A 12,046-nucleotide genomic window follows, 5' to 3' on the forward strand; every position below is an offset into this window, starting at 1 on the left:
AACCCACCTGGACACATTCCTGTGTGATGTACTCTAGGTGATGCTGCTCTGGTAGGGGGGTTGGACTAGATGATGTTTCGAGCTCCCTTCCAACCCCTAATGTTCTGTGATTTTGTGATTCTGTGATGGTGTGGTCAGAGCCCTTACCAGACTGAGGCAAAAAAGTTGTTCAGTTCCTCAGCCTTCTCCATATCCTGCATAACAAGGTCTCCTGTTCCCTTCTGCAGAGGGCCCACATTTTTCCTGTTCTGACTCTTATCACTAACGTACCTGTAGAAGCGCTTTTTATTACCTTTGATGTCTCTGGCCAGGTCTCATCTTTAGCTTTCCTAACCTGATCCCTGGCTTCTTGGACAACTCTGCATTTCTCCTAGGCTGCCTGTCCCTGGCTTCCACCCTCTGAAGACTTTCTTTTTCTGTCTAAGAGTGTCCAGGAGCTCTTTGTTCATCCATGCAGGTCTCCTGACATTCTTGCCTGCCTTCCTCTTTCTTGGAATGCATTGTTCCTGGGCTTGGAGGAGGCAATCTTTGAATATTGACCAGCTTTCTTGGGCTCCTCTCCTGTCCGGGATTTTATGCCATGATATCTTACCAACCAGATCCCTGAAGAGGCTGAAATCTGCCCTCCTGAAGTCCAGAGTAGTGAGTTTACTGCAGACCCTCCTTGCTGACCTACAGATCCTGAATTCCACCATTTCATGGTCACTGCAGCCAAGGCTGACCTAAAGTTTCACATTGTTCAACAGTCCATCCTTGTTGCTGAGAACCAGGTCCAGCATAGGACCTTTTCTTGTTGGTTCTTCTACCATTTGGAGAAGGAAGTTGTCATCAATGCATTCCAGGTACTTCCTGGATCGCTGGTGCCTTGCTGTGTTGTCTCTCCAGCAGATGTCAGGGTGGTTGAAGTCCCCCACAAGGATCATGGCCTGTGAATGGGAAGCTGCACCTATCAGCCTGTAGTCGATCCCCTTTCCTTCCCACCCAGGTAGGGAAAGGAGAGAGAATAAAGAGAGACCTTCCGGATTGAAAACTGAACTAGACAGCTTAAAGTAAATACTAATGATAAGAAAATATGTACAATTATATACAAGTATGTGCAGGAATGTGCAAAACTCTCTTGCCTCTCCCCACCCCCAGGAACTCCCATGGCACTATTCTGAGCTGTGAGAAGTTCTGAAATGTCCTGGACCGCTGCCGAAGATAGTGGCAGAGCACACAGGAGCTGAGGGGAGAGTTATGAAGGTCAAGAACGCACAAGCCTGGGGATCAGTGGCCCCGAATGCTGGCCATGAACCGAAGAGAAGGGAGGAAGAAGCAGAAAGGGACTTGACTTCCATGGTTCCAAACTTATACTGAGCTTAAGTAGATATATGGAATGGAATACTTCAGCCAATTTTGCTGTCCATCTAGTCCATTCCTCCCTGTCGAAGGGCTGCAGATACAACTCTTCTGCTCCTGTAGCATCTGGGGCTGCAGACTCAACAAGTAGAGCAAAGTGACCTTGGCACCTCAGCAGTAACATAAACATTCCAGTGTAATCAGTCCAGTAGCTGGAAAACTTGCTACTAGTGAAAAGAGAGCTCAATGAAGAAAAAAAAAAATCAGTGAAAAGAAAATTGGCTTCATCCTGGCTCAAACCAGGACAAATGGATCAAAATCAACCCTCAGGCTTTCTTAAACGGGATCCTACACTGCCTCAGTTAAGTCATAAACAAAAATCTGTTCACTGTAGTTCTAGTGTTCAGCTAAAAACACTTCCAGACCTCAGTTATGAATTACTGTTAAAAAATATCCAACAAAAATCCTGTAAACTCACCAGATACTACAAAACAAAACTATAACCAATTTTTCACAATTGCATCTTTTCCCTTTTGTCTATATTGTGCGTATTTTGACTTGCTTGCTTTTTGGCTCTCTGCTATTTCCTACACAGGATAACTTTGATACCACTTTTAACCTTTAGGAGCTTGTGCTTTAGGATATGCATTTTCTTTCATTGGTTAAAGTTCTTTTAATTATTTCAGGCAAGTTCTGCACTCTGCCATGGTAAAATAATATGGGATATAAATGCAAAGTTCTGGAAGCTAAGTCCAGCTGTTCACATTATTTATAAAACTCTACTTCTCCAGGATAGACTTCACATACCAGTAAGTCTCCCAAATACTTCTGTTAAAAAAACCCAACAAAACAGACAAACAAACAAACAAAACAAAACCAAAAAAACAAACATAAAACCAGAATGATATGATGGTGCTTGCACTAGAGAGTTTATTTTCTAAGCCTAAGACAAGAAATGACAAGAAAATCACAATACGTCAGCAATCATAGAATCACAGAATCATAAAATGGTTTGGTTTGGAAGGGACCTTAAAGATCATCTAGTTCCAATCCCTCAGCATGGGTAGGGACACCTCCCACTAGATCAGGTTGCTCAAGGTCCTAGCCAATCTGGTCTTGAACACCTCCAGGGAGGGGGCATCCACAACCTCCCTGGGCAACCTGTTCCAGCATCTCACCACCCTCACAGAAAATAAATTTTTCCAAATGTCCAACCTGAATCTCCCCTCTTTAAGCTTCAGACTATTGCCCCTTCTCCTCTCACTATACACCTGTGTAAAAAGCCCTGCCCCAGCTTTTTTATAGGTCCCCTTCAGATATTGGATATAAGGTAAACATTGCAACTAAGAAAGATTAACTTTTGTGAATTCATGAATATTTTTATTTATGCTTTTTCTTCGTAGTTTACCTGAAAAAGCAGAATAGATAGTAGGAATTTATCACCTTTCCAAGAGAATCAACATTCCTGAATGGATGGCTCCTACATTTAAGGAAGTTGTTCTCTGCCTGTTGTTGATATATCACAGAAAGATTGAAAGGAATAGGTCTGTGCAGGTAGGACTGGGAGCAGTGTTTGGCTGCAAAGCCTCGATGACTCGTGAGGACAGAAAGAAGGGCAAGGACTTTTGTTGTATTTGCATAACTGACAGTTGAAAAAATTAACACTTTAAATTATAAACTGAAAAGTGCACAAATAACACTGAGACGGTGATTCCTTCGATTCCACGCTTTCAGCCACATGATGGAACAGGACCACACTGTGAGGCAATCTGATTTTCTTCCCATGGATTTAGGATTTTGCCCCAGATCCCTAACTGCTTTGGAATATTGATAGTAACAAGCAGGGCATTGTCACTCTATCTGGATTGTGCAGTACTAGAACAGTCTGCATTTCTTTAGTCTCATTTACCATGGGGAACTTAGACCTAACCTGACTGGTGAACCTATGTAACTAATAATCCCTTTTCAAGAGTGCAGAAATGGACATGAGTGGTACTGGTATTTTTTTTTTTCCTTGATACTGCACAGACTAAGAAAGCATAAGATTGAAACAGGGTCTTCAAACCCCTAAAGGGTGAATTGCTTTAATCCCTAAATTACATGTACAGCTTGCACAAAAATCTTTATTCTCACCTTTATTGTCTTAGGCATACTCTGAAGAAATTCATAGTAGACACTTCTTTAATGCTGTAAAACAGAAAAAGTTTTCTCAGGCTTTCAAATATATTGCATTTTTAAGAAATATGTAATTCTTTGTATGAATACTGAGAACATACAACATACATAATCTTATTCTTGAAATCTACTTTGTGAATACTTTTATGGCTAGCATGGTCAAGTCTCAGTTCTACCATTCCTTATAGGGTCTACTTCTGTAATCCACAGAAATTACATGCTTCTTAGCTGATGGTCTTGACTGCACTGTAAGACAGCAATTTTATTATTTAAATGATAGTGTGTCACGCTGACTGCTTTTAAATGCTTTTTGTTTATAATTCCTCTCACAATGGAGAAATACATGGAATACAACACAGTGCTCTGTTTCATGATTGCCAGACAGTAGCAGAGAAATAATTGAATATACTAAAGACAAGAGGACCATGTGTGTGAGTTGAATGCACTGTAAAAAGTTCTTATCAGGTTAAGGTGCAAGTCATGGGAAGCAAAGTGAGTCTCTCCTTTGCACGCAAGTGTGCGGATGATTACATACGCCATGTTTAGGAGGAGTAGAAAACTTCATAACATTGGTACTCTGTTTCCCAGTTACTGGTACTTCCAATAGTACATTATATACTATGATCCTAACAGTGTAAAATGAGACTCCCAAAGAAGTAGCTTTTTGTCTGAATTAGTTGATGAAAGCTCTGGATCCTGGAGGTGCCTATATTTTGTATCGCCTTTTCTCCTCCTTGCAGTTCTGAAGAATGTGTACATCTGATGAATGCTTCTAACCTTGACTAGACTAGAATTACTATTGAGCCTTTTAGCTGTGGGAGATAATGTTAGTCCAAGTTCTTGGCCATACTTCATCAGTTTCCAGGCTAGCGCATGTAGGCATGACGAACCTATCATAGCTATGGTTTAATGAGTATAAACAATTAAATAATAATAAATAAGTGAGCTCTGTAACTCTGGCATTATAATAATTACATTTTAGAAGGTACTCCTTAGTTACAACTTAGGGATTATTTACAGGCAATAATTAAGGTCAAACTGACTTCCTTCTGTATTAGTATGAGCAACATGTCAATTAATTTAAGGCAAACCTAATTGCCTAGTGTACTGAAGTGTGTCATTATCATAGAGAATTTGCTTGTGTCTTTCATTGGTTATATGTTAAAGAGAAAAAATGTCTTTCTTTAAAATTAAAAATGGAAATTGTCTTAATATGCTACTTTTCAGTTAAAATAATTTCCTTCAGGATTTTTTTATTCAGCCTACAGAAAAGGTAATAAAGTAACAGAAAAAAGAGTATGGCACATTCCATATATGAAGCAATCCTGTGAAGAAAGAATAGATGAAAAAAAAATCGTCCAGTTATTTTACAGGATTATTCCCCACAGTATATTTCCCAGTGCTTTGTCTGGTCTAGTTTGCAAAGATGCAAATGATGTCGGTTTTATTGCTTCCCTTAGGGGAGATTATTGTAGTCTAATAACACTCACCATTAGGAAATTTTACTGATGTTAAAACTGTTTTTCTTTACCTGACTTTACCTCATTGCTCCTAGTCATAAACTCCTGCAGGCAATTTGAAATAATTCTTCTCCTTCTTGGGTGTTCTGAGCCAAGCAATACACAAGTACTTCTTTAAATCTTTCATAGAAGTCTGCCTAAATGATGGATGTTTGGGCCTTGGAGAGCCTCCAAGTTTGTGCACGGCCTCTGATTACTGCCTTGTGTCCACATGTATGTCTGTGCATGGACACACAGAAATATGTGTACTAGTAAATTTCTTACCCCTGATAATGCCCCCATGATACCTACTGACCACGTAGCATTCTCCTGCAAATATAATTCTTTTACAGTTAGAAGCTAATTCCACATCTGGTAGACTTCAGGAAAGGTGTATTCATAGGGTCAGAACAGAGTCATAAAAGTGGGAAGGGACCCTAGGAAGTTTCTGGTCTGATGCCCATTGCCGAGAAGGGTGAACTATGAATACCGACCATGTCGTACAGGGCTTTTCTCATTTGGGTCTTTAAACCTCATGGATCTAAGCTGGTGACCTGTTTGAACACTCAGTTTTCTCATGGAAATATTTTTTTCTTTCATGCCCAGTTAGGAACTAATCTTATGCTTGGTAGTCTTCTGGGATTGATTTTACTTTTTATATACACTTTTCAGCAGAAACTACAGCTGCAAAAGGTAGCAGCAAGAAAAGTGTATTATGAGCTTTGAAAGGCAGTACAGACTTCTCCAGTTTCAGGTTAGATGAACACTGTCAAGTTACCTTCCCTGTTTGTGTTTTGTTTTCCTGTCTGCTGTTAATTTGCTCAAATGATAAGCCCCAAAAAAATAGTCTTTGGAGTAACATCCTGAGAAGGCATGTTTAAAATGGGCTTGGGTTAAAACACTTTAGAATTTAGTCATATTATGAGAACTATTTAATAAAATTTTGGAAAGTATCTGCTGTTTGATTAAACACCTAACATTACATGACCCTTGGTAGTCACACTGTGCAGTCTTTCTACTTTATCCTTATGAAAAGTGGAATCTTCCACAGGAAATGCCATTCTTCCTCGTCCTGATGCCTATATCAGATCACCTCAGTGACCTCTCCTAAGAGAATTCACTTTCAGATCCTAGTGGTACAACAAACTTTGTTGCCAATATGCCATGCTTTTTTCCTGCTCAATGCTCCTCTTTTTTCCTGCACTCCCATTGCTGAAGAGACATCTAGTCTTCCCTGTCTCCATCTCACTTGCATAAACCTTCTCCTCTTTTTCATCTGTCAGTCACCTACCACTGCCCTCCCTTAAATTTATTTCATAGGTGAGGCAGACTTGACTATCAACTTGGAATTGCACTCCTAGCAGCTGGAGGTGTCACTGATAAAGAGATAATGCCTACACTTTTTGAAATGGCAACTGTCGTGAACTCTTACCCCTTCCCTTCCCCCTTTCCTTCTTTTTTATCTTCCATTTTCATTACAAGCTCTAGTTGCAGTCTTTTGAAGATCCTAGCCTTGCTCTCCTCTATGTCACTTCCAGATACCATATATGCTGAAGTGGTTTTCCCAGTCCTAGGATCAGTATTCCAGTTAATTTCACTGAAAACATATTTAATAAATCTGTCAGGCTGTGTTTTACACATCAAAGGGTGATGTTTGCCTCTCATGTGTCTGTTGTGGCAACATACTGTTTACTCGAATAGATCCCCTGCCTCCATATATTCAAAATTATTTTCTCAACAGTAATCTCCTGTTCTGCTTTTTATGGTTGAACATATCTGTGTAAGTGTAGCATTTTCCAGTTGACCCTGTTGTTAAATAGTATTCTATTTATCTTCCAGTTTCTAACAGTTTTCTTATTGGTAACTACAGCAGCCAGCACTGTTTTCTGAGACTGTTCTCTATATTTGATTCAAAACAAAGGATTAAGTAAAATGTAGCTGCAGAACTCCAAAAAACTCACAAAATAATACGATTAATGCATGACAGATGTAATTCTGTTTTGTAAAAGTCACAGTATTTGTTGTGGGAAAAATAGGCATTAGTTTAGGAAGAGATACAGGTGAAAAGGGAACAAAATTCAATGCTTGAATTCTAAATAGATGTAATGCAAAAATTACATATCCTTATGATAGTTTCCAAAAATCAAGGATTAAGTATTTTGTACAAAAGCTGCCTAGGAAGCCATTTCAAAAATAACAACATGAAAGAGTTATGTTCCAAAGCGGATGCAACAACATGGGTGCAGTAACATGGGTTTCATGATAGAAGAAAATATTAATGCTTCTTTTAAGAATTTATTTGTTAACTTATTCTCCATAGCCTTTTCCCAAGGATTGTACAAGAGATACTTAGCTGCAGCAGTGAGGTAAGGATATGCTTGCATAGTAGACATGCCTCAGGATGAGTTTTAACCTTTACTGAACCTTCTCACTAAATAGAGAATTACATGTACTCAAAGGAAGAGAAAGAAAGAGGAGATAAGGAGAAGCTGGTGTTTTGACTGATTCTATGATATTGTAATTATGTTTCTAAACCTTTGCTATGTCCTTTAACAAATCTAGCTGGGTTTTATTTTGTATGGAAGTAAGTAAATAAAGATTGTGGTTGGTTTTCCTGTTTCCTCAAATACAACTTTATAGGTGTCAGTGAAAACAATGTAATCAAGGCCTAGAAAAAATAGGACGCATAATTATTGGAACTGTGCAACTAAAGTAATGGGATTCTTAAGAGGTTGACTGGGTAACTAGGGAAGACACGATTTAGCAAGCTATTTATAGTCCATCAGAGGGTCTGTATGTTTCAGTTAATAAGAACATGAAAGCCAGGAAATGACCAGATACAGCCTTTGAATTCTTTTTGTATGAACACAATGCAGACAATGATTGGAGCTGGCATGGGTACATATCGTATGGGTAAGATGTGAATCAGTTGAAAAATGTGATGCAGATTAATGGCAGAAGCCAAGCAGCAGGAAATGCATGGCAAAATGTAAAAGGAATAGATTAGATGTAAACAAAGGGGGAGGGAGAAAAGAGATTTGCATACAAATTTTTTTACTCAGCTGCTTGAAAGCTTGACTGGCATCATGTTCCGTTGCTTACTGTGCTACATTAGTAAATGGAACCCGAGCAACAAGCCTGCTCTTGATTTAAATATGTGGTTAAAGGTGACTAGGTTAGTGAAAATTCCTGACTGGTGAGAGAGAGAGGTTCCTGACAGGGATGCAGGGCTAGTGGATGAAAAGTCAAACCTAGAAAAGCATCCAGAGACCCTGGATGGTCAATGGGAGTGGGGCATGAAGGTGGAGAATGGATGTGCAGTTGACATCTCTGTGAACTCTGCTTTTCTCTGCTGCAGTACCTAGCAGCAGAAACTGTCCTTGCCAAAGTCCATAAAGCCTTACTCTGCTTTAAATCCCTGCTCAAAACCTTTTTCTGCTGTGATGCTTGTGAACCACTCCCATTGGTAAGCAAGTAGTGAGCAGTAATGAAGCTTGCTTACTTACAGTTACTCAATCTTTCCAATCCACTCCCACCTTGTTGTTTATCTCTTTCATGCATCGCTTTTATCCCAGCTGATAGGTACATTGTTAGATCTCTGATGCAGGAACTCATTAAAGTTTGCAAAACACCTAGTTAAACTGGTGTTTCTAGGTGCAACTATAATGTAAGCAATAAATAATATCTTTGTAAGATTAGCATTATCTCTAACCCAAAAATCTGAAAATAGGACTTCAGTAGTAGGTGATTTACAGTGGAGGAACTAAGCAGCAGAGAAGGTAGTGGGGTGTCTCAACAGAATCTTGCCATCATCCAAATCCGGGCCAGTAACATAGAGGAGTGCGAACAGATTGCAGTTGTCAGGAAATGTGCAAGTGTAAGTCCTCTTAGCTTGCTCTCAAAATACCGTCCAGACTAGGAAGTTAGAACAAAAAGAATTTCCATTGTAAGTTGTTTTTAAGTAGATAGCAAATCAATTTATCCATGCTTAGGTCTGATATATTGATTGTTACTAACCGCTGGTTGACCAACTGTGCACAGAAAGCTTCCCACATTAATGGACCTTAGGAATTTAACCTGGCAGTCCTCATATTTGAATCACAGTAACATACCTCATCCTGCAATGAAAACTGTTTCATCACGGAAGTGAAGAGACCCTTATTTAAACCTCACAGGAGAGGTTACATGTGAAAGTCCTGTCATAACCTTTGTATGACTTGGCCGTTAGCATGTCATCTTGGCTGTGATATTAATAACTGTGTCAAAACCAGGAATAAAAATTAATACACAGCACATCACTAAGCCAGAAAGAGAACACCATGTCTTTTGAGATTTCTGTGTAACTAATCATACCTGTTCTAAAATGAGAAGATTCTTTGAGAATTTACTCAAAGGAAACTGAGTGTACCTTAGCTTCTAATACTAATAAAAGACAGGCTGGGTTAATTATTACTTGGTAATCCTCTATTTAAACCTTGTCCCAAGATTCTTTTGCAGTATATTCTTTCATGCAGAACATAAAAGATGTAATTGTGTGGTGTGCTTTTTCCCAAGGTCAACTAAGGAATAATTTGCTTATATACTTGCCCTGTATGAAAAATCCATGCATGCTCTACCAGAATATCCTAGTTTATAGACTGCTTTTATTAGTTGTTTGCACAAATAAGGACAATTTTTTAAAATAGCATAAAGCTCACAGTGCACGAGGAAGGATGAATGAGCTGAATCAGCATCAACACGAACGTTAAGAATGGAAGTCAAAATCAATCACATGGCTGGCTGATATTCATTCATAGTATCTGGGCCAGTAGAGGTGAATAAGAGAAGAGCAACAAAAGCCTAAATTCCATCGAACTGGTAATTTCAGAAGTTTCCACAGAGAGGGAAAAGGAAGAAAAGTACCTTTACTCCAGGGGAGCAGGAATGATGCACTAGCAGCACCACATACACAGAAACAAACTACAAAAGTGATCTCTGACCATCCTGTGGAAGACTGGAACCACACTTTTCAAAGCTGCTAATCACCCACTTTAATTAGTGCTAAATTTACTAGCCCTCAAGGCAACGTTCTTTATTGCTAGCACTTCTCTGCATGTATTTTGGGTTCACAGACATCTACTCTGCTCTTTGGGGATCTCTGAACTGTGAAGCTCTAATTATCTTGGAAGAGTACAGGATGTTTAATGCAAGCAGTTGCAGAGGAAATAAATTTATTCCTCCAGCATGGGGAAAGTAGATGGTCTGCCACAGGGTACTCATTGTGTCATTACACAGGCACTGTTTTTTAGTGTTATCAGCCATATTTTAAAAGTAAATGTTTTTCTAAGCTCTGCTATTTTTCTGCCCTTTAGATACTCTTTTTGTATGTCCTTCATCCCATACTTTTTTATAGTTTTGGGTTTTTTTTGTTCTGTTTTGTTTCTTTATTGTTTGGAGTTTCTTTTCTTTAGTCTTAATGTTCCCTTGATACCTTCAAGTCCTTTTCCTCTTTGACTTTTTCAATAGGATTGCTTTTTCCTTTTTCAGTTCCTTTCTTTCCTTTTTTCTCTCCTGCATATTCCTCTCCCTTTTCCCCAGTACTATATTTATTTATTAACAGCATTTAAACAGTCTTAATTGAGCACGAGGTCCTATTATGTTTGTCACACTCTATAAAGCATAGCAGAAAGGAATTTTATCCTCCTTTCACTGATAAGGAAAATATGGCTCTAACCACTCAGTGTCTTGACCTAATACCATGGCCTAAGCTCAGTCTTGAGACCATTTAGAACAGAAGAGAATATCTCAGTTGGATGGTAGCTACAATGATCAATAAGTCCAACTGTCTGACCACTTCAGGGCTGACCAAAAATTAAAGCATATTATTTAAGGACATTGTCCAAATGCCTCTTAAACAACAACAGCCATAGGGCATCAACTGCATCTCTAGGAAGCCTGTTCCAATGTTTGACCACCCTCTTGGTAAACCTTCTTAACATCAGTTCTGAATCTCCACTGACACAGCTTTGAACCATTCCCATGTGTCCTGTCACTGGGAGGTCAGCACCTACCTCTCCACTTCTCAGGAAGCTGTGAAGAGCAATGAGGTAACACCTCAGACTCTTTTTCTCCATACTAGACAAACCTAAAGTCCTTAGCTGCTTCTCATAAGACATTCCTTCCAGTCACTTCACCAGCTTTGTTGCCCTCCTCTGGATGCATTCAAGTATTTTCACATCCTTCTTAAATGGTGGTGCCCAGAACTGTATACAGTTCTGAGGGTGAAGCCACACCAATGCTAAATACAGTGGGGTAATCACATTTTTTTACTAAATAGTTACAGTGTTTTTGATGCACCTCAGTATGTGATTTGCTCTCTTGGCTGCCAGAGCACATTGCTGACTTATATTGAGCCTGCTGTCAACCTGCACTCCCAGATCCGTTTCTGCAGGGCTGTTCTCCAGCCACTCCCCTCCCAATTTATGCTTGTGCTTATGGTTACTTTTTCCCAGGTGCAGAATTCAGCATTTGGACTTGTTCAATTTCATGCCATTAAACATTGCTCAGAGCTCCAATCTGTATAGGAAGCTCTGCAAGGCCTCTTGTCTCTCAAAACAGTAACCAGCACCTGCCAGTTTGGTATAACCAGCAATCTAGATAATTGAAAAATATATGGAACAGAACTGGCCCCAGAACTGAACCCAGCGGAACCAGTCACCAGCCAGATGTAGCCCCATTTGCTACAACCCTTTGAACTCTGCCCTTCAGGCAGTTCTTCACCTAGTGCACCATGAAGCCACTTAACTTACAGTTGGAAAACCTTGTTAAGGGAGAAGGCACTGTCCAATCATTCACACACATATGCAATGTTCAAGGAGTCTCACACACAACACCAGAGATTTATCTGCTAGAACTTGAGTTCCTTCACAACAGGCAAATCCAGTGAGCTGATGGGCATCTCTTTCAACTTCTTGCTCACACCCACTCACACACCCACTCTTGGGTGCTTCCTTTTCTCTCAGGCTCAACCCTAGGTTTCCCATAGCAGAGTCTCA

At 39.6% G+C, this 12,046-nt stretch overlaps 1 protein-coding gene across 2 annotated transcripts in view; it reads right to left on the reverse strand.

Annotated features, from left to right (window-relative positions):
• Positions 1–3,497: 3,497 nt before the first annotated feature.
• The window catches only part of APIP (APAF1 interacting protein), a 34,293-nt gene continuing 25,744 nt past the window's right edge, over positions 3,498–12,046 (reverse strand). The window contains exon 9 of one of the 2 annotated variants that reach the window (XM_051622233.1): positions 3,498–3,525. In XM_051622233.1, the coding sequence (XP_051478193.1) occupies positions 3,520–3,525 (6 nt within the window). In that variant the 3' untranslated portion in view covers positions 3,498–3,519. The remainder of the gene's footprint in view (positions 3,526–12,046) is intronic. The other variant, XM_051622235.1, reaches the window with a different exon arrangement.

Source organism: Apus apus, chromosome 5 (assembly GCF_020740795.1).
Source record: "Apus apus isolate bApuApu2 chromosome 5, bApuApu2.pri.cur, whole genome shotgun sequence".
Taxonomy (NCBI): Eukaryota; Metazoa; Chordata; class Aves; order Apodiformes; family Apodidae; genus Apus; species Apus apus.